This window comes from Macaca thibetana, chromosome 1, assembly GCF_024542745.1.
Source record: "Macaca thibetana thibetana isolate TM-01 chromosome 1, ASM2454274v1, whole genome shotgun sequence".
Lineage (NCBI taxonomy): Eukaryota > Metazoa > Chordata > Mammalia > Primates > Cercopithecidae > Macaca > Macaca thibetana.
Window position 1 is genome coordinate 24215304 of NC_065578.1, and position 24293 is coordinate 24239596.

At 45.9% G+C, this 24293-nt stretch overlaps 3 protein-coding genes across 13 annotated transcripts in view; 1 reads left to right on the forward strand and 2 right to left on the reverse strand.

Annotated features, from left to right (window-relative positions):
• Positions 1 to 24293, forward strand: part of LDLRAP1 (low density lipoprotein receptor adaptor protein 1) — a 552589-nt gene that overhangs the window by 347636 nt on the left and 180660 nt on the right. The gene's annotated exons all lie outside the window — the stretch shown is intronic.
• SYF2 (SYF2 pre-mRNA splicing factor) overlaps positions 1 to 24293 on the reverse strand; it is a 466254-nt gene that overhangs the window by 73757 nt on the left and 368204 nt on the right. The window lies entirely within an intron of this gene.
• Positions 1 to 24293, reverse strand: part of LOC126955324 (RH-like protein) — a 68158-nt gene that overhangs the window by 2362 nt on the left and 41503 nt on the right. For 3 of the 9 annotated variants that reach the window (XM_050791794.1, XM_050791784.1, XM_050791798.1), the window contains 3 exons: positions 22703 to 22836; positions 12855 to 12934; positions 7619 to 7692 (listed from right to left, as the gene is read on the reverse strand). In XM_050791794.1, the coding sequence (XP_050647751.1) occupies positions 7619 to 7692; positions 12855 to 12934; positions 22703 to 22836 (288 nt within the window). Of the gene's footprint in view, positions 1 to 7618; positions 7693 to 12852; positions 12935 to 20733; positions 22837 to 24293 lie in introns of those variants that run through there. The other 6 variants (XM_050791801.1, XM_050791807.1, XM_050791834.1 and 3 more) reach the window with 6 other exon arrangements.

Genomic DNA, 24293 nt, shown 5'->3' on the forward strand with positions numbered 1-24293 from the left:
GATAGGTCGGTTTTATTTCATACAGTGTTTTACATGGATTGTTGATAAATGGCCATCTGGCTTTTGTTTGAATGCCTCCAAAGACAGGGGACTCACTATTGCCATATGAAGTGGCTCATTCCATTTGGCAGGGAGTTGAGATTGTTAGAAATTTAAACTGCACCTCCCCTGGGCCTAGTTAAATTCTTTAGAGAAGCGTAGAGAAAAAACATTTTTCTTCTGCTTGCCAGTTTTTGTTTGTTTGTTTTGTTTGTTTGTTTGAGATGGAGTTCCACTCTTGCCTCTCAGGCTGGAGTGCAGCGGTACAATCTTAGCTCACTGCAACCTCCGCTTCCCGGGTTCAAGCAATTCTCCTGCCTCAGCCACCCGAGTAGCTGGGATTACAGGCACCCGCCACCATGCCCAGCTAATTTTTGTATTTATTTTTTAGTAGAGACAGGGTTTCACCATGTTGGTCAGGCTGGTATCAAACTCCCAAACTGAGGTGATCCACCCGTCTCGGCCTCCCAAACTACTGGAATCACAGGCCTGAGCCACCATGCTCGACCTACATGCCAGTCTTTCAAGTGTTTGAAGAGCCTTCTTAGGTCTCCTTTGGCCTTCTCTTCTGCAAGCTGTGCATGCAGTGAATGCTGAAGTGTTGCCACACCACAGCCCAACGTACAACATCGCTGCCTGTGGCGTAAACTTGGACCACAGAACTCTGAAACCGGAAATCAGGGTAGCTAACACTTGTTTGCTAACATTTCACATACATTATCTCCTTTAAACCCTAACAACCCAGTGAGAGAGTCACTGTTATCTCCATGTCAGAGATGATGAGACTGAAGCTACAAGATCACAGAGCTGGCAGTGGTAGAACCCAGATCTGTCTGACGCCAGAGCACAAACTCGTAGAACATGGGATTTGATCTCATTTTATAGAGGAAGAAACTGAGCCCCAGAGAAGTGACCTGTCCAAGGGCACTAGCCTGCCAGTGGGTGAACTAGGACTGGAATTCAGATCTGCCTCCCAGAACACTGGCCCTCAGCGAGGCTAGGGGAGTCTGTTGGCAGGCTGCTGATGTGTTTTCCTACTTTACTTTTTCTTCTTTTTTTTTTAACATATATATATTTTTTGAGACAGAGTCTCCCTCTGTCGCCCAGGCTGGGGTGCAGTCACACGATCTCAGCTCACTGCAGCTTCCCCCCAGGGGTTCAAGTAATTCTGCCTCAGCTTCCCAAGTAGCTGGGATTACAGGTGTGCACCACCACACCCAGCTAATGTTTTTGTATGATTTTGCTTTGCTTTGTTTTGTTTTGAAATGGCATCTCCCTCTGTCCCCCAGGCTGGAGTGCAGTGGCACGATCTTGGTTCTGCAACCTCTGCCTCCCCATTTCAAGTCATTTTCCTGCCTCAGCCTCCTGAATATCTGGGACTACTGGTGTGCGCCACCACACCTGGCTAATTTTTGCATTTTTAGTAGAGACAGGGTTTCACCATGTTGGCCAAGCTGTTCTTGAACTCCTGACCTCAAGTGATCTGCTCACCTCAGCCTCCCAAAGTGTTGGGATTACAGGTGTGAGCCTCTGCGCCCGGCCTGTTTTCCTACCTTACTTTAAAAGCTGGCTTTCCTTGTGTTGTTGGACAAGCATTTGTTAGACCCTTACTGTGTCTCTAGAACATTTATTTGAAATCAGAAGTACGGGTGATACCACTGTAACAAGAGTAGGTTTTTAAAACTTTGCATAAAACAGCAAGAGGGACTCTTAACACACTTTGTTAGGTTTTGTACCAAAACAGTAGTGTTTATATTTCTTGGCAATAAAATCATTTTTATTTTTTATTTTTTTATTTTTTATTTTTTTTTGAGACGGAGTCTCACGCTGTTGCCCAGGCTGGAGTGCAGTGGCACGATCTTGGCTCACTGCAAGCTCCGCCTCCCGGGTTCCCGCCATTCTCCTGCCTCAGCCTCCTGAGTAGCTGGGACTACAGGCACCCGCCACCGCGCCCGGCTAATTTTTTTTTTTTTTTTTTTTTTTTTTTTGTATTTTTTTTAGTAGAGACGGGGTTTCACTGTGGTCTCGATCTCCTGACCTTGTGATCCGCCCGCCTCGGCCTCCCAAAGTGCTGGGATTACAGGCTTGAGCCACCGCGCCCGGCCAAAATCATTTTTAAAAATAACCTGCAAATACTCAGAAGTCAATGGATAATCTTCAGCACATTGCAGTTACTTCAGAATCCGCCCTACACTCAATCCAATCACTCTACTTCACTCTCAAACTTTCATTGTAGGCATCGCTTCCCAACTCAAACCTTTGGGAGTTTCCCATTTGCCTCAAGGATAAAATTGAAGTGGCTCTAGCCACCTTTCAGCCTTTTCACACACTGCCGAGCCAGGTTGCTCATGCTGCTTCTGTTCCCTGCCCCTTGCTTGGAATGCCTTGCACTTCCTGCTGCTTAGCCAAATCCAACACAACTCCATGCTCCATTCTCCCTGACCGCCCTAAGACCTCTCCCTCCTCTCATGCCAGCAGCTACTGCCAGGATTGCTTGTTTCGTTTTACATTATTTGTATTTATTTATTTTTTTTGAAACAGAGTCTCGCTCTGTCGCCCAGGCTGGAGTGCAGTGGCACGATCTCAGCTCACTGCAACCTCTGCCTCCCGGGTTCAAGTGATTTTTCTGCCTCAGCCTCCTGAGTAGCTGGGGTTATAGTCGCGAACCACCACACCTGGCTAATTTTTTATATTTTTGGTAGAGACGTGGTTTCACCATATTGGCCAGGCTGGTCTCGAACTCCTTATCTCAGGTGATCTGCCCACCTCAGCCTCCCAAAATGCTGGGATTACAGGCGTGAGCCACCATGCCCGGCCAAAACTTCAGTTTATAACACAATCTTTCATGTGTCTTCTGCTTTCATTAAAAGAATAAACCTTTCCCTTTTTTATTTCAGTTTAATAAACCATGGATTTTATTTCATGCTTAGCAAAGCACAAGGGCTCACTGACATGCATTTCTTAAAACTAATTCCGGCCGGTCGCCTGTAATTCCAGCACTTTGGGAGGCTGAGGCCAGCGGATCACTTCAGCCTGGCCAACGTGGTGAAACCCCATCTCTACTAAAACTTCAAAAATTAGCCGTGGTAGCAGGCACCTGTAGTCCCAGCTACTCAGGAGGCTGAAGCAGGAGAATCGCTTGAACCTGGGAGGCGGAGGTTGCAGTGAGCCGAGATCACACCATTACATTCTAGCCTGAGCTACAAAGCAAGACTCTTGTCTCAAAAAAAAAAAGGTAATAAAATAATAAACAAACTGAATTTTTGTAAATAAGTATCTGGTGAAGACCACGGTAGACTGCAGGAGGATAGGAGATTAGCATATCTGGCTCCTGGAGACCCATAACTATATTAGAATTATTTCTCTGGTACTTCATACCGTGTCACAAATTGGGTAATACATGTAGTGGAATGAATTAGCAAATGAATGAGTGCATTTTAATAAACCGTCGGAGGATGAGATGGGTGCCCTTGGGGAGTGGTGAGTGCTCCCTCCCAGAAGTGCCAGGCGTGGTCTGGCCAACCAGTGAAGCAGTGGCTGAGCTGGCTTTAATGTCCTTCCAACCCTGGCAGTCAGTTCCATGAAATTCAGTAAGAGTATTTAAAATGTCTTGTTGGATGGTTTGCAAAGAAATACAAATTTTTTTAAAAATCACCTCTGGATTTATCAGCTTTGCAAGTTTGCATCCTTGCCTGTTTAATGGGTATTTGGCTTTCAACTGCAAGCTGAGAATGGTACACTGCCGAATAAATGGTCCTACTCAACCGCGAGAAAACAAGTCAGAAGATTTCTGGGGGTGGGGTGGGGGTGGAATAACTTTTCTCTAGTAACTGTACTCAACACATATGTGGGGTGTCTTTGGAGCCAAAAGACATCAAATTTCTTCTTTTCTATGCATTAGTTCTGTCATTTTGGGCAAGTTACTTAATCTCTCTAGGCCTCCGTTTCATCATCTTCAAGACTGAGATACTTACTTTTTTTTTATTTTTTTTTTTTGAGATGGAGCCTTGCTCTGTCACCCAGGCTGGAGTGCAGTGGTGCAATCTCGGCTCACTGCAATATCCACCTCCCAGGCTCAAGCAATTCTCCTGCCTCAGCTTCCCAAGTAGCTGGGATTACAAGCATCCGCCACCATGCCTGGCGTGTGTGTGTGTGTGTGTGTGTGTGTGTATTTTTAGTGGAGACAGGGTTTCGTGTGTGTGTGTGTGTGTGTGTGTGTATTTTTAGTGGAGACAGGGTTTCACCACATTGGCCAGGCTAGTTTCAAACTCCTGGCCTCAAGTGATTTGCCCACTTCAGGCTCCCAAAGTGCTGGGATTATAGGCATGAGTCACCTCACCTGGGCGAGATACTTACTTTTATGCAGGGTTGTTGTGAGGATAAAATCAGGTAATGTGGAAAAGCACCTAGCACAAAATCAGAAACTGTAGGCTTGCAATATGATAGCTCTTAGGCTCACACATTCCTTCGTGGTTGGCTAAATCCCTAGTAATAAACTTTCACATTCATGTGGTGGTTTGTATTTTACAGAATGTTGTTACAGACATTATTACCTCACTTGATCTTTAAAATAACCCACTTTCTTAGATAGAGCAAAGATTACTACTCTTATTTTACCAGTGAAAGAGGTCGAGGAACTTGCCTACATAATACATACATTACATAATATAATACAATACATTATACACTACATTACATAATATATGACATTACAGAATGATGCTAACATCAGGTTTCCTCATTCCAAATGCACACTCTTTCTGGTTTACCTGTTGCTGCAGTGGCTAGTGTTAGATAGGGTTCCTCGGATTTCCTTAATTTATCTAGCAAATTTTTTTTCAGAGACGGGGTCTTACTGTGTCACCCAGGCTGGAGTGCAGTGGCAGGATCATGGTTCTCTGCAGCCTTGGCCTTCTGGGCTCAAGAGATCCTCCTGTCTCAGTAATCCCCAGAGTGCTGGGATTACACGTGTGGGCCACTGCATCTGACCTATCCAGCAAATATTTATTGCAACTCTAGTGACTGAGCTGGAGATCTGTCCTGTTTGTGGTATCCTTGGTTGATTAGCGTAGTACTTGGTATAGAATAGTTATTCAATAAATACTTGAGGAATGAATGAATAGATTAAACCAATTTTCTGAGTCCTTTCAATAGAGTACCCTGATTCTGCTAAATAGGCAAGAACCCTTGCAGGGGACAAAGAGAGACTGGCTGTTGGGAGAAGCCAGGAGCTGACAGCTGCAGAGAGAAGCTGATAAAGTCAGTTACACGCAACAACACGGATGATTCTTAGAGTAATCACGCTGAGCAAAAGAAGCCAGACAAAGGGGAGTACGTGCTGCATGATTCCCTTTGTATAACATTACAGAGGGCTGGGCACAGTGGCTCACACCTATAATCCCAGCACTTTGAGAGGCCAAGGCAGGAGGATTGCTTGAACACAGGAGTTCGAGACCAGCCTAGGTAATACGGTGAAACCCCATCTCTACAAAAACAAACAAACAAAAAATACAAAAATTAGCCTGGCATGGTGGCATGCACCTGTGGTCCTAGCTACTCAGGAGGTAAGGGGGGGCAGATCACCTGAACCTGGGGAGGTTGAGGCTACAGTGAGCCATGATGGCGTCACTGCACTACAGTCTGGGTGACAGAGTGAGACCCTGTCTCAAACCAAAAAATTACAGAAAATGCAAACCATCTGTAGTGACAGAAAGTAGTTCAGTGGTTGCCTGTGGGTGGAACCAGGTGGATAGGGAGGGAGGAATTTCAAAGGAGCAGGAGGAAGCGTGTGGAAGTGATGAGTGTGCTCCTTGTTTTGATGGTGGTGTTGGTCTCTTGGGTGTACAAATACGTTAAAATGTATCAAATTATATACTTTAAATATGTGCAATTGTTTTGTTTTTGAGACAAAGTCTTGCTCTGTCACCCAGGCAGGAGTGCAGTGGCATGATTTGGGCTCACTGCAAACTTCGCTTCCCAGGTTCAAGTGATTCTCCTGCCTCAGCCTCCCGAGTAGCCGGGATTACAGACGCCTGCCATCACATCTGGCTGATTTTTATATTTTTAGTGGAGACGGAGTCTCACCATGTTGCCCAGGCTGGTCTCAAACTCCTGATCGCAAGTGATCCACCTGCCTTGGCCTCCCAAAGTGCTGGGATTACAGGCATAAGCCACCACACCCGGCCTAAATATGTACAATTGATTGCCAGTTATACCTCAAAAAGTTATTTGAAGAGGAAGAAGAGGAAGGAGAAAGGAGAGGAAGGAGAAGGAAAAGAAGGGGCAGGGTCTCTCCTCAGGTTCTCTCTGCTTGATCCCTCAGGCACAGGTGTCCAGGCCCATAATAAGGCTGCTTCTCTGTCCCCTTAGTGAGCGACATCTTGGATGCTGGGTGGGGCAAACATTGGCCTGGGATTCAGAAGGCCTGGGTTCTGGCTTGGCTCTGCCACTCACAAAGGTACAACACCGGGCGGCAGTCTGACCTCTGTTGGCCTGGACTTACTGTGACAATACAGGTCCCTGCTGGTCCAGCCTACCCACAGCGTTGACTAGAGGATGGCCTAAGGGGACACATCAGAGTGCTGCGTAAACTATGAGTAGGTCAAAGGGAGAAGAGTGGGAAGGGGGCAGGGAGTGAGCCCCAACCTTCTTTACCTTCTTTCTAGCACAGTCTCAACAACAAACACTACAATGTAACACGGGACCCTCAGCAGCTGCTGAGTTGTTTGAGCTCTATGTCCCTTTGCTAAGTGATCTCAGACTCCTGTACAACACATTTTTTTGTGCCTGCCTGTTACCATTTATCAAGAGCTGTGTTCAGGACTCAGCCTGGATACTCACACACTGTAAGATTTTTTTTTTTTTTTTTTTTTTTGAGACACAGTGTCAGCTCTTGTCGCCCAGGCTGGAGTGCAGTGGCGCGATCTTGGTTCACTGCAGCCTCCGCCTCCTGATTTCAAGCGATTCTCCTGCCTCAGCCTCCCGAGTAACTGGGATTACAGGCATGTGGCACCACGCCCAGCTAACTTTTGTATTTTTAGTAGAGATGGGGTTTCAACATGTTGGCCAGGCTGGTCTCAAACTCCTGGCCTCAGGTGATCGCCCACCTCGGCCTCCCAAAGTGCTGGGATTACAGGCGTGAGCCACCGCGCCCAGCCAGCTGTAAGATCTTGGTAAGTCATATCTCCACTCTTAGCATCTGTCAAAAAAGGGGTTGGACTCCAAGGCTTGAGGTTTCTTCCTGCTCTTGCCTTGCAGGGTTCTGCCACCTGAATGTCAAACTATTTGGCTATGTTGACGACTGCAGATGGGAAGGGGAAGTGCAGCCAGTGGCAGCTGTCTCATCCCTGACTGTGAATGAATTTGAGGCATCAGGGAAATGGTGACTTTTGCCACCTCCCCGCCATCCTCCCCCACACACGCATATCATGGATTTGTTCCTCCTCCAGTTCCTCCTGCTGTTCCTTACTTCATTTTTGTTTCCATTTTACTCAAAAACAGCAAGTCAACATATATACCCAAGTATGTTTTTAAGTTCACGCACTCAAAATCTATCACATTAATAGGTGAAAAATCTTACCTCCCAGAAGGCTTGGTCATCAAAATATTTAGCCACATGAGGTCCTTTCCATATTTTGAGATTTAGAAGCAAACCTGTTTAAATGCATAATTAAATGTTAAAACTTTTGGAGCACAGGATTTTTAATCTCAAGATTAATCGAAATATTGTGTGTCAAAATGACAGTATCTCAATAGAAATCCTTTTTCTCCCACAATTGAAAGACAAATAAAAGGAAGCCCCATCATTCCTGGACCAGCTTAATTCTGTAGACATTTTATTTTATTTTATTTTATTTTTATTTTATATTTTATTTTGAGACAGAGTCTCGCTCTATCGCCCAGGCTGGAGTACAATGGCATGATCTTGGCTCACTGCAACCTCTGCCTCCCAGTTTCAAGCGATTCTCCTGCCTCAGCCTCCCAAGTAGCTGGGATTATAGGCGCCTGCCACCACATCCAGCTAACTTTTTTTTTTTCAGTAGAGACAGGGTTTCACCATGTTGGCCAGGCTAGTCTAGAACTCCTGACCTCAGGTGATCCACCCACCTTGGCCTCCCAAAGTGCTAGTATTATAGGCATAAGGCATAGCATCTGGCCGATTCTGTAGACATTTTTTTTAAAAAAAAGAACTGGGAATGGCAGTGCACTGAGCAGTACATGAGAACCACACATCTGATGTCCTTCCCCAGATGGAGTAGAAGGGCCCCCTGAAAGCTGATCCGTGTAAGACATACAGGCTACTACAGAGGGTTACTCCAATTGGGTGCTCCTATAGGTCTGTCTTCTCTGGCTCCAGTCAACTCCCGAGAACCTCAGTTTAAGATTCCACTTGTGTAGTTAGGAAAGTAGCTTATAATATGCTTTGGTGCCTGCCCTTCCTTTTCCCCATCTCTTTAAGTATCTTTTATTTTTCGTTTTTAGGACAGGGTCTCATTCTGTTATCCAGGCTGGAGTGCACTGGCACAATCACAGCTCATTGCAGCCTCAAACTCCCGGGCTCAAGCAATCCTCCCACCTCAGCCTCCCAAGTGGCTGGGACCACAAGTGTGTGCTACCATAACCAGCTCATTTTTTTTTTTTTTTTTTTTGTATTTTTTGCGGAGACGGGGTTTCGCTGTGTTGCCCAGGCTGGTCTTGAACACCTGAGCTCAAGTGATCTGCCCGCCTTTGCCTTCCAAAGGGTGCGATTACAGGTGTGAGCCACTGTGCCCAGCCTCCATTTTCCGTCTACTCTCTGCCCAGATAGCTTGGCCATATGTATTCCTCCAGCTTCTGGAAGTTGGCTGAATTTCACGGGACACATGGAATGAGTGCTTCCTTTCACAGGAAGCAAGGAAATGCTCCTGATAGATTTATCTGTGTATTATTAAGGATGATCAGTTCCAGCGTGGTTAACGTGAACGGGCGAGTGCTTAGTGAGATTCAAATTTCCCTTTCGCGGTGCTTCCCTTAGGTGATATTGGCATGCAGGGTACCACCAGCATATGACGCAGTTAGCTTGAATTACTCAGTAATGATCTCTGGCACCTGCATGAATTTTCCAGATAGCTGAGGCTTACTCATCACTGAGGAATATCTGTCTAAAATATATTTTGTCTTCTGAGACAACACTAAACATATTTAGACTTTTTCTAAAAAAAAAAAATCAGAACTATCACTAGGAATACCCACTTATAACGTGCCATATAATGTGGAAAAGGTGTGTAGCCATGGAGGGTTGTTGGTCTAATCTCTCAGCAGCCCAAGCGTTTTGTGTTCTTGTGTCCAGTTTTAAGAATTTCTCAGCCAGGCGCAGTGGCTCACGCCTGTAATCCCAGCACTTTGGGAGACCAAGGCGGGCAGATCACCTGAGGTCGGGAGTTCAAGACCAGTGTGACCAACATGGAGAAACCCTGTCTCTACTAAAAATACAAAATTAGCCGGGCGTAGTGGTGCATGCCTGTAATCCCAGCTACTCAGGAGACTGAGGCAGGAGAATCACTTGAACCCAGGAGGCGGAGGTTACACGGTAGGCCGAGATAGCGCCACGGCACTCCAGCCTGTGCAACAAAAGCAAAATTCTGTCTCAAAAAAAAAAAAAAAAAGAATTTATCTTCTTCTGTTAGGCTCTTTGCTTTCACTTCTAACTTCTGCTGGTGTACTTTACCTCTAGAAACCTAGCCCACCTCTAATCTGCTATTTCTAATCTACCTGAGCTGAGAAATCCAATAACTATGCTTGATAGGATTGTTTCTTAAATAAGTACAGACAGGCTCCAAATAGAGAGGTCAATTAACAAGTTAAGTGCTTGGCTTCTGGGAATCCATTTGGTGCAATTTTGGCTGCTTGAGGGAATTTTTCCCCCTTCCATTGTCCAAGTTGTTTTGTTTCCTTTTCTGAGATAGGGTCTCACTCTGTTGTCTAGGCTGGTATGCAATGGCACGATCTCAGCTCACTGCAACTTCTGCCTCCAGGCTCAACTGATCCTCCCATCTCAGCCTCCGGAGTAGCTAGGACTACAGGTGTACCACCACATCTGGCTAATTTTTTGTATCTTTTGTAGAGATGGGGTCTCACTATGTTGCCCTGGCTGGTCTTGAACTCCTGGCCTCAAGCTATTCTCCTGCTTCAGCTTCCCAAAGTGCTGGGATTACAAGTATGAGCCACCCAAGTTGTTTTTAATCACCAGTTCGCTAATGTCAAAAACAACATATAAAGAGGAAAGCCTGTTGGTCTTAACTCTTAAAGGAACAATATGATTGTCTTTTCCTCTGTTCATCTTTTTTGACTCCAGTGAAGCATAAGATCCCTAGGGCCAGGCGCGGTGGCTCATGCCTGTAATCCCAGCACTTTAGGAGGCTGAGGCAGGCGGATCACGAGGTCAGAAGATCGAGACCATCCTGGCTAACACGGTGAAACCCTGTCTCTACTAAAAATACAAAAAATTAGCCGGGCGTGGTGGCGGGTGCCTGTGGTCCCAGCTACTCGGGAGGCTGAGGCAGGAGAATGGCATGAACCTGGGAGGCAGAGCTTGCAGTGAGCTGAGATCGCGCCACTGCACTCCAGCCCGGGCAACAGAGCGGAGACTCCGTCTCAAAAAAAGACTCCGTCTCAAAAAAAAGACCCCCAGGTACCTTACAAGACAGAGTACAAGTCAGCACCACTTTGAACATACCAGTGATAACAGTGAACAGTGTGATTCCCGGGATACAGTTGCCAAATAAAATGCAGGATACCCAATTCATTTCGAATTTAAAAACAGACACCTTGCAGTTTTGCTAAATCCGGCAGCCTTTCCCAGGGTTGGATTGCCAGCTGCCACGAACTGAACGTTAACTTACGGAATTAACTCTACTCCGCCTCTGCTTCTTCACACAGACTCTGCCGAAAGCTAAGTCCCAACATTGGTATATTAAAGGAATTCTAGCCAATCTCATGCTCAAAAATTACCCAGGTAACTCCAAAAAGTACCTCCATATAGTTTGTTAAAGCTGGAAGGAAGCCAGCTTAGTTATTATAATCCTTTCATTTTACAGAGAAGCTAACCAAGGCTCAGAAGGAGTGAAGTGACATGCCCGACGTCACACAACTCATAGTGTCTTATGTCATTTGTCTCTTATTTGGCATCCACCTCCTGCTTAGGGACACGTATATGGGTGTCTAACCAATAAAAGATGTTTGCTTATAGAATAAAGGTGAACAGTTCTGGAGGGAATGTATATTTTCTTTCTTTTTTTCTTTTTTTGAGACAGTCTCACTCTCGCCTAGGCTGGACGGCAGTGGTGCAACCTCAGCTCATTGTAACCTCCACCTCTTGGGGTCAAGCCATTCCCCTACTTCAGCCTCCCAAGTAGCTGGGACTACAGGCACATGCCACCACGCCTGGCTAATTTTTGTATTTCTGGTAGAGACAGGGTTTTGCCATGTTGGTCAGGCTGGTCTCAAACTCCTGACCTCAGGTGATCTGCCCGCCTCAGCCTCCCAAAGTGCTGGGATTACAGGCGTGAGCCACTGCTCCCGGCCTGAATGTGTTTTTTCTTTTTTTCTTTTTTCCTTTTTTTTTTTTTTCCCAGACAGAGTCTCGGCTCACTGCAATCTCTGCCTCCCAGGTTCAAGCAATTCTCCTGCCTCAGCCTCCCAAGCAGCTGGGATTATAGGCGCCCGCCACCACGCCTGGCTAATTTTTGTATTTTTAGTAGAGACGGGGTTTCACCATGTTGGCCAGGCTGGTCTCGAACTCCTGACCTCAGGTGATCTTCCCAGTTCGGTCTCCCAAAGTGCTGGGATTACAGGTGTGAGCCACTGCACATAGCCACATATTTTCACCTGGCCTATAAGTAAAACTGACTAATTAGCAACTCCCCAAGATTTTTTGCTGTTCTATTATATTGCAAGAGCAGAAACATACTTTACTCCTTTGTTGAAAGATCTCCAGTGGCTTCCCATCTTTTATAAGGGCCTGCTCCTCGCTACCATTCTGCCCTCAACCCCTGCCACTCCTTCTCACTCCATTCACACCAACCACACTGGTCTCCTTACTGTTCCCTCAACACACAAAGCATGCTCCTGCCTCAGGGCCTTTGCACTTGCCATCCTATTTTCATGGAAGGTTCTTCCCCTAACTAAATGCATGGCATATCTCCCTCCTCTTCACTGGGGCCTCTGCTTAAAAGCCAACTACTCAGATAAGCCCTCCCTGACCACCCCTCTAAAAGAACACCCCATCCCACACTGACTCTATGTCTCTCTAGTTTGCTCTGTCTTCACAGCCACTTATTACCATCTGACATAGTAGACACTTATTTGTCTATTTATTGTTAATACTTTCCCCCACTAGAAGGTCAGTTCTATGAAGTCAGAGAATTTGTTCTGCTCACAGCTGTGTCCCCAGTGCCTGGCTCATAGTGGATATTGAATAAATATCTGTTGAATAAAATAGTATTATGGGTGTCCTCAGAAATAAAAGGTAGGCTTTTGTGTGTAAGGATTTTCTCAGGCTTCTGTGCAAAACCGAGTGTGATCATCAGCCCTGGGTTCAAAAGTCTGCAATGTTGCCACTCACCCTACTTATAACCTCAGGGATGTCCCTTCCCTTCCCTGGCCTCACAGTCCACATCAGCAGCAGGTGACCTCTAAGGACCTTTCCAATTATGAAATTATGTGATCCTCAGGGAAGGAGATGGGGCACAAATACATCCAGCCACATGGCAGGGTGTGCTCTGGATGTAGGTGCTGTGTCCTGGGCAATGGTGGAAGAAAGGTGGCCTCACACTGACCTGTCAGGAGACCAGATGTGATACTCATCGCCATGGCCAAGCTGAGTGTCCCAGTGCTGAGAAGGACCTGGAAGCCGATCCTAGAAATGACAAAGCAGAGGTGGTCACTTGGGCATCAGGCAGCAGAGGTCATCAGGGACAAAAAGGACTGTTGGTGTCAGTAGTGCCATTGCCAGGAAGGGCCATGAGGAAAACAAGGGTCCTCTTCCTAGCTGGTACATTCCCCTGTCATTTTCCCCAAAAGCCATGCAGACCTGTGGGAGGGAGGGAGGGGAAGGAGATTCCAAGATCGTCTGTGGCTTATTTTAGTTCTCAGCACCTTGTGGATAATGAACCAGACCAGGAGTCAGAAAACCCAAGCTCAAGTGCCAGCTCTGTCACTTACTAACTGCAAGACCCTGGGCAAGTCCCTTAACCTCTCAGAGCCTCCAGTTTTCTCTCTCTTTTTTTTTTTTTTTGGTTGTTGTTGTTGTTTTGTGAAACGGAATCTCACTCTGTCGTCCAGACTGGAGTGCAGTGGCACGATCTCGGCTCACTGCAACCTCTGCCCCTCAGGTTCAAGCGATTCTTGTGCCTCAAGTAGCTGGGACTATAGGCACATGCCACCATACCTGGCTAATTTTTGTATTATTAATAGAGATGGGATTTCACCATGTTGACCAGGCTGGTCTTGAACTCCTGACCTCAACTGATCTGCCCACCTCAGCCTCCCAAAGTGCTGGGATTACAGGCATGAGCCACCACGTCTGGCCAGCCCCCAGTTTTCTCATCAGGCAATTAAAGATGAAGGTTCTATTTCTCTTGGGGCAAGGTGGGTGGGGTAGAGCTTGGCTTTCAGACCCATCTCCCTGCCCATCCTTACCCCTTGAACATACTTCCAGGACCTCTCCCCTTCAAGGCAACCCCAGGGGTTCAATTCAAAGATTAAGATATTACGGGGGCCCTTGGATGCTAAATGTGATTGCGCCAGGGTTCAGCCTGCACCTGGGAACTGCCTTCACTGCAGCCCCACGGATAGTTGTACACACCAAGCCAGTTTTTTAAGCCTTTCCTATTTCTTGTCTCAACAGGTGGGCAGCTCATCTTCTCATTTTTAAGACAAAGCAAAGCCCCAAGCCTGCAGCCTCATGGGGTGGACCCCCCTTGTATGTCATTTGGTTATCTTACCTGTCTTTACTGATTGTTCCTTATAAAGTGGGGGAAATAATGGCAATTCCTACTTCAAGAGATCATGGGGGAGTGGAGAGAATTGAAAAGAACTACCCTGAGACTAGAAAAATAAATTAAAAAGATAAAAAGAGTTGCCACCCTGCTGCTCAAGTAGTGAGTGCAGATATCAACAACTACCTGCCCAACCATTCAGGCAGCCATCCCCCCATCCGCATGGCAAGCTCCAGGCCCTCATCTTTGCCATCTTTGTATATCTTCAATAGTTTGCTTCCTCTCCAGCACCAAACACAGTTCAGGTTATCAAAACCTCAGGGAAATGTTTATTGAATGACTGAAAAATGGAGTCAATTACTCAATTCATTGATCTAATATTAAGTGATTTTTAGAAAAAATTCAGGGGGACATCTGCATGACCTTGCAAAATTTCTTTTTTTTTTTTTTTTTTTTTTTTTTGAGTTGTGAGTCTTGCTCTGTCACCAGGCTGGAGTGCAGTGGCGTGATCTCAGCTCACTGCAACCTCTGCCTCCCAAGTTCAAGCTATTCTCCTGCCTCAGCCTCCCAAGTAGCTGAGACTATAGGCATGAGTCAGCCACCATGCCCGGCTAATTTTTTGTATATTTAGTAGGGATGGGGTTTCACCATGTTGGCCAGGATGATCTTGATCTCTTGACCTCGTGATCTGCCCGCCTCAGTCTCCCAAAGTGCTGGAATTACAGGCATGAGCCACCACGCCAGCTGCAAAAATTCTTAAACAGGACATAAAAGAACTAAACATAAAGGGAACAATGATAAATTGGACTATATTAAAATTAAGAGTCTCTCTTGTTCAAAAGACACCATTAAGAAAGTAAAAGGTGGGCTGGGCACGGTGGCTCACACCTGTAATCCTGGGACTCTGGGAGGCCAAGGTGGGCCAAAGTTGAGGCCAAGAGTTCAAGATCAGCCTGGCCAACATGGCAAAACTCTGTTTCTACCAAAAATTATTTCGTCTATACAAAAGTTAGCTGGGCATGGTGGCATGTGCCTGTAATCTAAGCTACTCAAGAGGCTGAAGCATGAGAATTGCTTGAACCTGGGAGGAAGAGGTTGCAGTGAGCTAGCGCCACTGCATCCCAGCCTGGGTGACAGAGGGAGACTCCTTTTCAAAAAGAAAGAAAGAAGGAAAAAGGTAACCCACAAAGTGGGATTCATATTCAGGATACGTAAGAAATTCCTACAAATCAATAAGAAAAGACCAAACACCACCATAGAAAATGGGCAAACTAACTTGAATAGACATTTCACAAGAAAAGATATTCAACTGTCCAAAATCAGATGAAAAGTGCTCCATTTAGTTAGTTATTAGAGATAGCAAAATTTAAGCAACAGGTTTGATTCCTAAATGACTAATCATAAAGCAGGAAAACACCAAGTGTTGGCAAAATGTGGAGTAAAAGGAGCTTCTGTATATACTACTGGGGATTAGATTGGCACAAACTACTAGAGAAAATTGTTTAGCAGTAGCCACTAAAGCTGACTGTGTGAATACTGTATAATTCAACAATTTCACTTCTAGGCATATAATCAATGGAAGTGCATTCGTGTGTTCCAAAAATAAAAGTGCTAGAATGTTCATAGGAGCAATATTAGAATATTCCTAATAGCTCCAAACTGGAAACTACCCAATCTTCCTCAATAATGGATAAATAAATTCTGCTGTATTCACACAATGGCACACTTGTTCCAACTATCTTTTCTCAGATTCTCTATTTGTCTACTTGGCATTCATTTATCACGGGGCCACACTAATGGCCAAAGTTGTTTATCTCATTTTCTTGCAAGTCAGCTTTCTCAGGCATGGGAAATTCATAAACCCCTCAGCTACAAACTCCAACATAAGTGTTTTCACTTCCTGGCCATTAGTGGATGCCCTCACCCAGTTACTCTCCCACCACTCTTTTTCATAAAGGTGTAGTCCCAGTTCCCCCTCTCCTTCTGCTGCCTGGTCCCTGGGTGATACAGTTTTGTGTGGCCCTGCATGATGTGTTCTGCCACTTATTTACAGGGGAACTGTGAACAACAAAACTTTCCTTCCAATAATACTAGAAGAAAATGTCACTCAGTCACCTTTATAAATTAAGACCCAAGCATAACACAACACTATATCCCAGTGGAAAAAGGGTACAGCAATGCTTAACAACCTGGACAAATCTCACAACTACAATGTTGAGTAAAAAAGCATACAAAAGCACAGACTTACTGTATGATTCCATGTATATTATCTCAGTTCATTTTCTGTTGCTATAACAGAATACCACAGAATGGGTAATTTATAAAATAAGTATATATAGCTCATGGTTCTGGAGGCTGGGAAGTCCAAGAGCATGCTGCTGGCATCTGTTGAGGACCTTCTTCTTGTGCCATTACATGGCAGAGGGTATCACATGGCAAGAGGGCAAGAGCATGTCAGCTCAGGTCTCTCTTCCTCTTGTAAGCCACCAGTCTCATCATAGGGGCCCCACCCTGATAACTTTATCTAATCCTAGTTACCTCCCAAAGACCTCACCTCCAATTTCATCAACACATGAATTTAGAAATTAAGTTTCCAACACATGAAATTTGAGGGATGCATTCAAACCAGAGCATTCTGCCCCAGCCCCCAAAATGCATGTCCTTCTCACATGCAAAATTCATCTCAATAGCCCCAAAGTTTTTTTTTTAGAGATGGGATTTCACTCTATCATCCAGGTTGGAATGCAGTGGCATGATCATAGCTCACTGCAGCCTCAAACTCCTGGGCTCAAGTAATTCTCCTGTCTCAGCCTCCTGAGTAGCTAGGACCACAGATGTGTGCCACCATATCCAGCTACGTTTATTTAATTTTATTTGTAGAGACAGAATCTCACTCTGTTGCCCTGGCTGGAATGCAGTGGCAGGACCATAGCTCACCGCAGCCTCAAACTCCTGGGCTCAAGTGATCCTCTCACCTCAGCTTCCTAAGTAGCTAGAACTACAGGCACATGCCACAATGCCTGGCTAATTTTTTTATTTTTATTTTTTTGCAGAGACAGGTCTCACTATGTTGCCCAGGCTGGTCTTGAACTCCTGGGCTCAAGCAATCCTCCCACCTCGGCCTCCCAAATCACTGGGATTACAGGCATGAAACACCACATTTAGACAACCCCCAGAGTCTTAACTTTTCCAGCACCAACTCAAAAGTCCAAAGTCCATGGTCTCATCTAAATCAGATGTGGGTGAGACTTAAGGTACAATTCATTATGGGAGATTCCCTCTGGCTGTGAGCCTGTAAAATCAAAACAAGTTATCTACTTCCAAAATACAACAGTGGAACAGGCATAGGACAGACATTCCCATTCTAAAAGGAAAAAGAGGCAAAGAATAAAGGGTAACTGGTTCCAAGAAAGTACAAAACCCAACATAGAAAACAACATTAAACCTTAAACCTTCAGAATGATCTTTTACTCTATGTGCCACCTCCTGGGCACACTATGAAATTTGGACCCCCGAAGCTTTGGGGAGCCCTGCCCCTGTGGTTTTGCTGGGCTCTGCCCATGCTGCAGTTCTCACAGGTTGGAGTCTCATGCCTGCAGTTCTCCCAAGCTGGCATTGCACTATGATAGCTCTCCCGTTCTGGGGAATTGGCAGTGGCCCCACCCTTGTAGCTCCACTAGACACTGCTCTGCTAGGGGGCTCTCTGTGGTGGCTGTTCATAGCATCCTTTGAAGGTGGAAGAAGGCAATGCCCCCTCAGCTTTTGCATTCTGCACGCCTTCAAAATTAGTGCCATGTGGATGCTGCCAAGGTTTATGACTTTTACCTTCCACATCACACCTGGGGCCACTTGAGCCACAGCTGGGATGGCTGAGGAATGCTGCACCAGAATGTGGGGAGCAGAGACCAAGGCAGCCTGGGCAGCAGTTGGTCATTCCAAACCATTCTGCTCTCTTAAAACTCTGGGCCAGTAACAGGAGGGGCAGCCTTGAAGATCTCTGAAATGCCTTTGGAGTTTTTCTCCCTTGTCCTGATGAACGGCCTCTGGCTTTGTTCTATGTGTACTAATTTTCTTATGAATCGGTAGCTTGGTCACATCCTCACTTTGTTTTCTCAGCTGAAAATGTTCTTTCATTCTCTACAACATGGCTGACCTACACAATTTTCTGCCTTCCATAAATCACTCTGGCACAGATGAAGTTCAGCTAAGATCTTTGCTTCTTTATAAAAAGGATGACCTTTGCTCCAGTTTCCAACACGTGGTTCTTCAGTTCCATCTGAGACCTCATCAGAATGGCCTTTACCAGTCACATTTCTATCAGCATTCTGATCTCAGTGACTTAAGTAACCAGTAAGAAGTTCCAGACTTTCCCTAGTTCTGGGGTCTTCTTTTAAGCCCTCACCAGAACTGCAGAACTGTCTTTAATGCTCCATTCTTTCTTTCTTTTTTTTTTTTTGAGATGGAGTTTCACTCTTGTTGCCCAAGCTGGAGTGCAATGGCACGATCTCAGCTCACTGCAATCTCTGCCTCCCGGGTTCAAATGATTCTCCTGCTTCAGCCTCCTGAATAGCTGGGATTACAGGTGTGCACCACCACGCTCAGCTAATTTTTTGTATTTTTAGTAGAAACGGGGTTTCACCATGTTAGCCAGGCTGGTCTCGAACTCCTGACCTCAGGTGATCCTCCTGCTTCAGCCTCCCAAAGCACTGGGATTACAAGCTTGAGCCACCATGCCTGGCCTAAGCTCCATTCTTCACAATACAGGCTTTTTCTAGCCTGCTCAAAACTCTTCCAACCTATTCCCATCACCCAGTTCCAAAGCCACTTCTACATTTTTGGGAATCTGTTACAGCAAAAACTCTACTTCTTGCATTAACTTTCTTTCTTCGTCCATTTTCTGTTGCTATGACAAAATATCAAACTGGGCGATTATAAAGAAAATAAATTTATTTAGCTCACAGTTCTGGAGGCCGGGAAGTCCAAAAGCATGGTGTCACCATCTGGTGAGGGCCTTCTTGCTGTATCGTAACATGGAGAAGTCATCACACGGTGAGAGGGCAAGAGCATGCCAGCTCAGATTTCTCTTTCTCTTCTTATTAGTCACCAGTCCCATCATACCTCACCCCATGAGCTTGTCTAATCCTAATTACCTCCCAAAGGCCCTTCCTCCAAATACCACCAACATATGAATTGAAGGATTAAGTTTCCAGCACATGAAATTTGGGGGACACATTCAAACCATCACATATATAATGTACAAAAACAGACAAAAACTGACTGATGCTGTTAGAAGTCAGGTTAGTGGTTATCCTAGAATGAGGCATGAAGAGGTTCTGGGTGTTGGTTATGTAGGGATATCAGAAGATTCATCAAATGGTACTTGTATGATATCTGTACTTTTCTGGATATAGCTTATACTATATAAGTTGGGGTTGTTTTTTGTTGTTTTTTAAGTAATAAGTGGCAGAATAAAGGATAAACCCAAATCTGCTGACTGCCACCCCACAACTCATTCTATATGATGCTGTCTGGAAAAAGAAATGAATGAAGCAGAAATCCATCACCATGATAACAGTCTCCCTGCACGGGGTCTTCCCTGGCCAGACCTCACTCAACACACGTCCTCATAGCAGCCCTGTGAGTGAGCTATTAGTGTCCCTATTTCACAGAGGGCAAGTTCAGGTTAGGCAAGTGAACCAAGAATTCCAATGTTTTGTGGCTTGGAATGGGCGGCTCTTGGGATTCAAACTAGGCAGGCTTGTCCACAAAGCTTGGCCAGATGCTTCCCAGATTTCAGCATTTGAGGACAACATTCATGAATTTAGCCATATTGGCATTCCAGAGATGCTATTTAAATTTTTTTTCTCCAAATAGACTTATTTTTACATTTAAATAAATGAATTTAAAAGAAAACTGTGTTACTAGCTTAAAATGGAAGGGAAATGGGAGGTAGCTGTAAAAAGAGATATAATGAAAACAAAATGTTGCTAAAATCTCTCCCAGATATGGCAGCCTGAGGTTTTCTCTGCTATTCAAAAGAGTGGTTAACAAGAGCTAGAAGGGTACAGAGATTCTCAGCCTAAGTGGGGACTTTCTTTTCTCCCTGATGTAATCAGAGGATTGAGAATTGAAAAAGAATATCTGCACCGCATGATTCAATGCCATTTCAGTGTGCCTTCCCATCACTTAAAAATCCCACAGTTTGTGAGAAATGCTCCATCCTGGCTCTGATCACAGCATCTGACTCAATCACATATGCTCATCTGAATAGGAAATTGGGAAATATTGTTTGTGGAATTAATACAAAGTTAACTGACTTGCCCAATGCCACCAAGTAGCTAATCCACAGTTCCTATTAAGTGTTCTGACTTTGCCCTTAATCCTCTCTCCATCTTTCCATTACATAGAGATGTCCTCATACTGATGCAGCATCACTCATCATAGAGAAAGGGGCTATGTTCTGTTGCTAAATCTGCACAGCAACCCTGTGACACAGGTCTTATTTTCTCATTTTACAGATAGAAAACTGAGATTTAGAGAATTTGAGTACCATGACCAAGGCTGCAAGGCTGGCTTCACGCCTGGTGAAGCCCACACATTTTACTCTCAGCAGACCAAAGGCCTCTGGATGAGAGATCATCAGTCACTATGCCCTTCCCTTTGCCTGGGTCCTGCAAAGGCAAGAGGATAACTGCTTCTTGGTCCTCAACTCACTCACCCTGATGAGAGTTGACTTGCAGAGATGTGCTGGAGCCAGTTCCCATAGGCTCAGTGGGCTGATCTCATCTCTTCCCAAGTCCATGTGCAGTGATGTCTCCTTGACAGCTTGAACTCAGTCATGTGGGAAGCGTTTGTACCATAGAAATTGCAAGTGTTACCAATCAAGGCTTTATCTTCTTGGAGAGCCAGTTGTTAAGTTAATCCTTTACCAGCAAACCACTGATTGGTTTTTTCTTTTTTGGCTATAGGTAAGTGGTTCTAAAACTTGAGCTTGCAAGAGAATACCTGTGAGGCTTGTTAAAACATGAACTGCTAGGTCCCACCCCCAGATTTCTGATTGGGTAGGTCTGAGGTGGGGCCACAGGTAGGGCTTGCATTTCTAACAAGCTTCCAGGTGACGCAGGCGCTGTGGAGAACCAATGCTTCCAGAGAACCACAGAATCATAGAATTGGGGATCTAGACAGCCCACAAGCAGAATTTAGCCACACAGTGTTACTAACAATCTTGAATTTTCCGCCAGTACTTGGGAGACCACATGCAAAACTCTAGATTTCAAGCTTCTCTTGAGAAGTCATTGGATCTGGCAACACTGAGCCTGGGTCCCTGCACTGTGATGGTGGGTGCGAGCTGAAGAGCTCCCTTCCTTCACGGGCTTTTTTTTTCTAACCTCCCCTGCCTGTTCTCTACAGGCATCCGAGTGGGACCTTGCTAGGTCAAGTCCTCATCTTACAGAGGGGAACTCTCAGGCCCAGAGGGAGGAAAGCTTCTGCTTAGAATTGCACAGTTATTAAGACAGTGGCAGACACATCACTGGAACCCATGACAGAGGCGCCTTGCTTCACACAGGTCATCCCCTCCTCACCCCAAGCAAGGATGTCTCACCCACTGTTATGTGATCCCTATAATTTGGGGCTACGGTTGTCTCTGTATAAGGCATCCAAGAACCAGAAGGAACCCCAGCACCTCCATGATTTCTCTGAGACACCTCCAAACACATCAGCTCCTCATCACCTGCTTCAGCCATTTTTACAGCCAGGTTCCAACCCAGTGATCTTGGGCAGATAACTTCTCCTAAATATCATTTCTTAGAGTCTGAGAATACCTCAGTAGGCAGTTGTGAGAATTCAAGGAGAAAACGCATATAATGGTTTTTAGCCTAATGCTCAACACTTATAAAGCAGTCAATAACAGTAGTAAATGTTATCAGTGAATATGATTATCATCAGGCTATCAGTTCATCTTTAAAAATCCATCCCTATATTGCACCCAATTCACTTTTTCATTTTATATAAGCCATGTCCAGAAAATATTCACACAACATCCAGGAGGTAATGGCCAGGGCTCTGGTGTGTCAAACTGACCATTGCTGTCCACTGTCTAGGGGCCATAGGACCTCCCTCTGGTCTGGAGGCCCACATTCCCACCTCACAGTGAGACCTCAGCCAAGGTCCACCCCTCTCTGGGCCTCAGGGACGGGCTGTGCTTAGCATGTTCCTGCATTCGCTTATTAAATCCAGTAGCATCCCAACAGCCCTATGAGCGGAGACAGTATCATTATCTCCATTTACAATGGGGTGACTGAGGCCGAGAAAGGTTAAGCCGCATGCCCAGCTAGTACGCAGTGGGAGCAGGTCCACAGCAAAGCTCTGCATCATGACCTGAACCACAGTCTTAATTGGCTTGGGCCTATTTGACCTGCTCTGTCTTTGTGGGGTCTCAGATTTCGCGCCTTTGTTCTACACCTAGGCTGCTCTATTTGGAAAGAAGAGGTGGCCTGGAGAGGTGATAAATCTATCCAAGGTAGGGGCTGGGCAGAATTTCTGAATAAATCAGCCAACAAGCATTTACTGAAGCCAACTGAGCACCTGGCCCTGAATGCACACGCCCCAGCTAAGGACTCTGCGCACATTTCTTCCTGAGTTGGAGGGGAGTGTTACGGGGATGGCGGGTAAGCCCAGTGACCCACATGTTACTGCTGGCCCAGACGACACGAAGCGCCATCAGCACAATGTAGGTGATCTCTCCAAGCAGAGCCGGCAAGCCGAAGGTGTAGTGCACGCTGTGGCTCTCGTGAATCCCCAGCACTCGGTTAAAACACACCTGTGGACAAGTGTTAATATAAGCAGATTGGCAGGTGAGACCCACATTCCCTACCCACTCCTTTCACACACCCTTGGCATCTGGGGCCACCAAAGGGGGATGGGCACTAAGGCTCACCTCAAAGAAGCCCTTCTCAGATTGAATGTGCACTCACATCATCGGGGAGTTTGTTGAAATGAACAGTGGGCTTTAGTGGATGTGGAGTGGGGTCTAAGAGCATTTCTAACAAGGTCCCAGGTGATGCCAATGCTGCTGGTCCACGGGCCACACTTTCAGTAGCAAGGGTCCAGTGTAGGCACTATGCACAGTTTCAGCTGATAGTTCCTTGTGATGGGGGCTGCCCTGTGCACTGTGGGATGTTAAGCAGCATCCCTGGTCTCTCCCCACTAGCTGCCAGTAGTAGCCCCCACCCCACTATGTCAACCAAGAATGCCTCCAGACATTGTCAGATGTCCCCTGGGCGGTGACCGAGACCCACTGGTCTAGCCCAAATTTAAGCACCATTCCAAAGACAACACAGCTGGTTAGAAACAAAGCATGAGGCCACACCTCCAGATCCCCATTCAGTAATCCTTCCTCCCCATCACTCAGCCTCCCACACAGCCGTGAGCCAGCAGATGTGGACACAAATGCATATTCTATCAGGCTGGTTCCTTCCTTAGAATCCCCATTAGTCTTCAGAATAAAAATCCAGGTCGGGCGTGGTGGCTCAAGCCTGTAATCCCACCACTTTGGGAGGCCGAAGTGGGCGGATCACCTGAAGTTGGGAGTTCAAGACCAGCATGTCCAACATGGCAAAACCTTGTCTCTACTAAAACACAAAAAATTAGCTGGGCATGGTGGTGGACACCTGTAGTCCCAGCTACTCGGGAGGCTGAGGCAGGAGAATGGCGTGAACCCAGGAGGCGGAGCTTGCAGTGAGCCAAGATCGCACCACTGCACTTCAGCCTGGGCAACAGAGGGAGACACCATCTCAAAACACAACAACAACAGCAAACACACACACACATACATACACACATGAAAATTAGCCAGGCGTGGTGTTGGGCACCTGTAATCCCAGCTACTCAGGAGGCTGAGGTAGGAGAATCACTTGAACCCAGGAGGTGGAGGCTTCAGTGAGCCAAGATTGTGCCACTTCTGCCTGGGTGACAGAACTAGACTCCATCTCAAAAAAAAAAAAAAAAAAAAAGAATAAAAATCCAGACTCCTCAACTAGCCCAGGAAGTGTGCCTGAGCACCTCCCATCTTTCAGGGATCTGGGTCCACCATGCTCCTGGGTGGACCCTATGCCTTTAGAATGTCTGTTTCCTGGTTGGGCCACACACTCTTCTTACCAATAACCTTTAATACACATTGTTCCTTCTGCCTGGAATACATTCCCCATGTCTCTCCCTGGCTAATACTACTTATCTGTCAACACTTGGCTGTCAACTGTTTCCTCTGCTCCGGGAAGC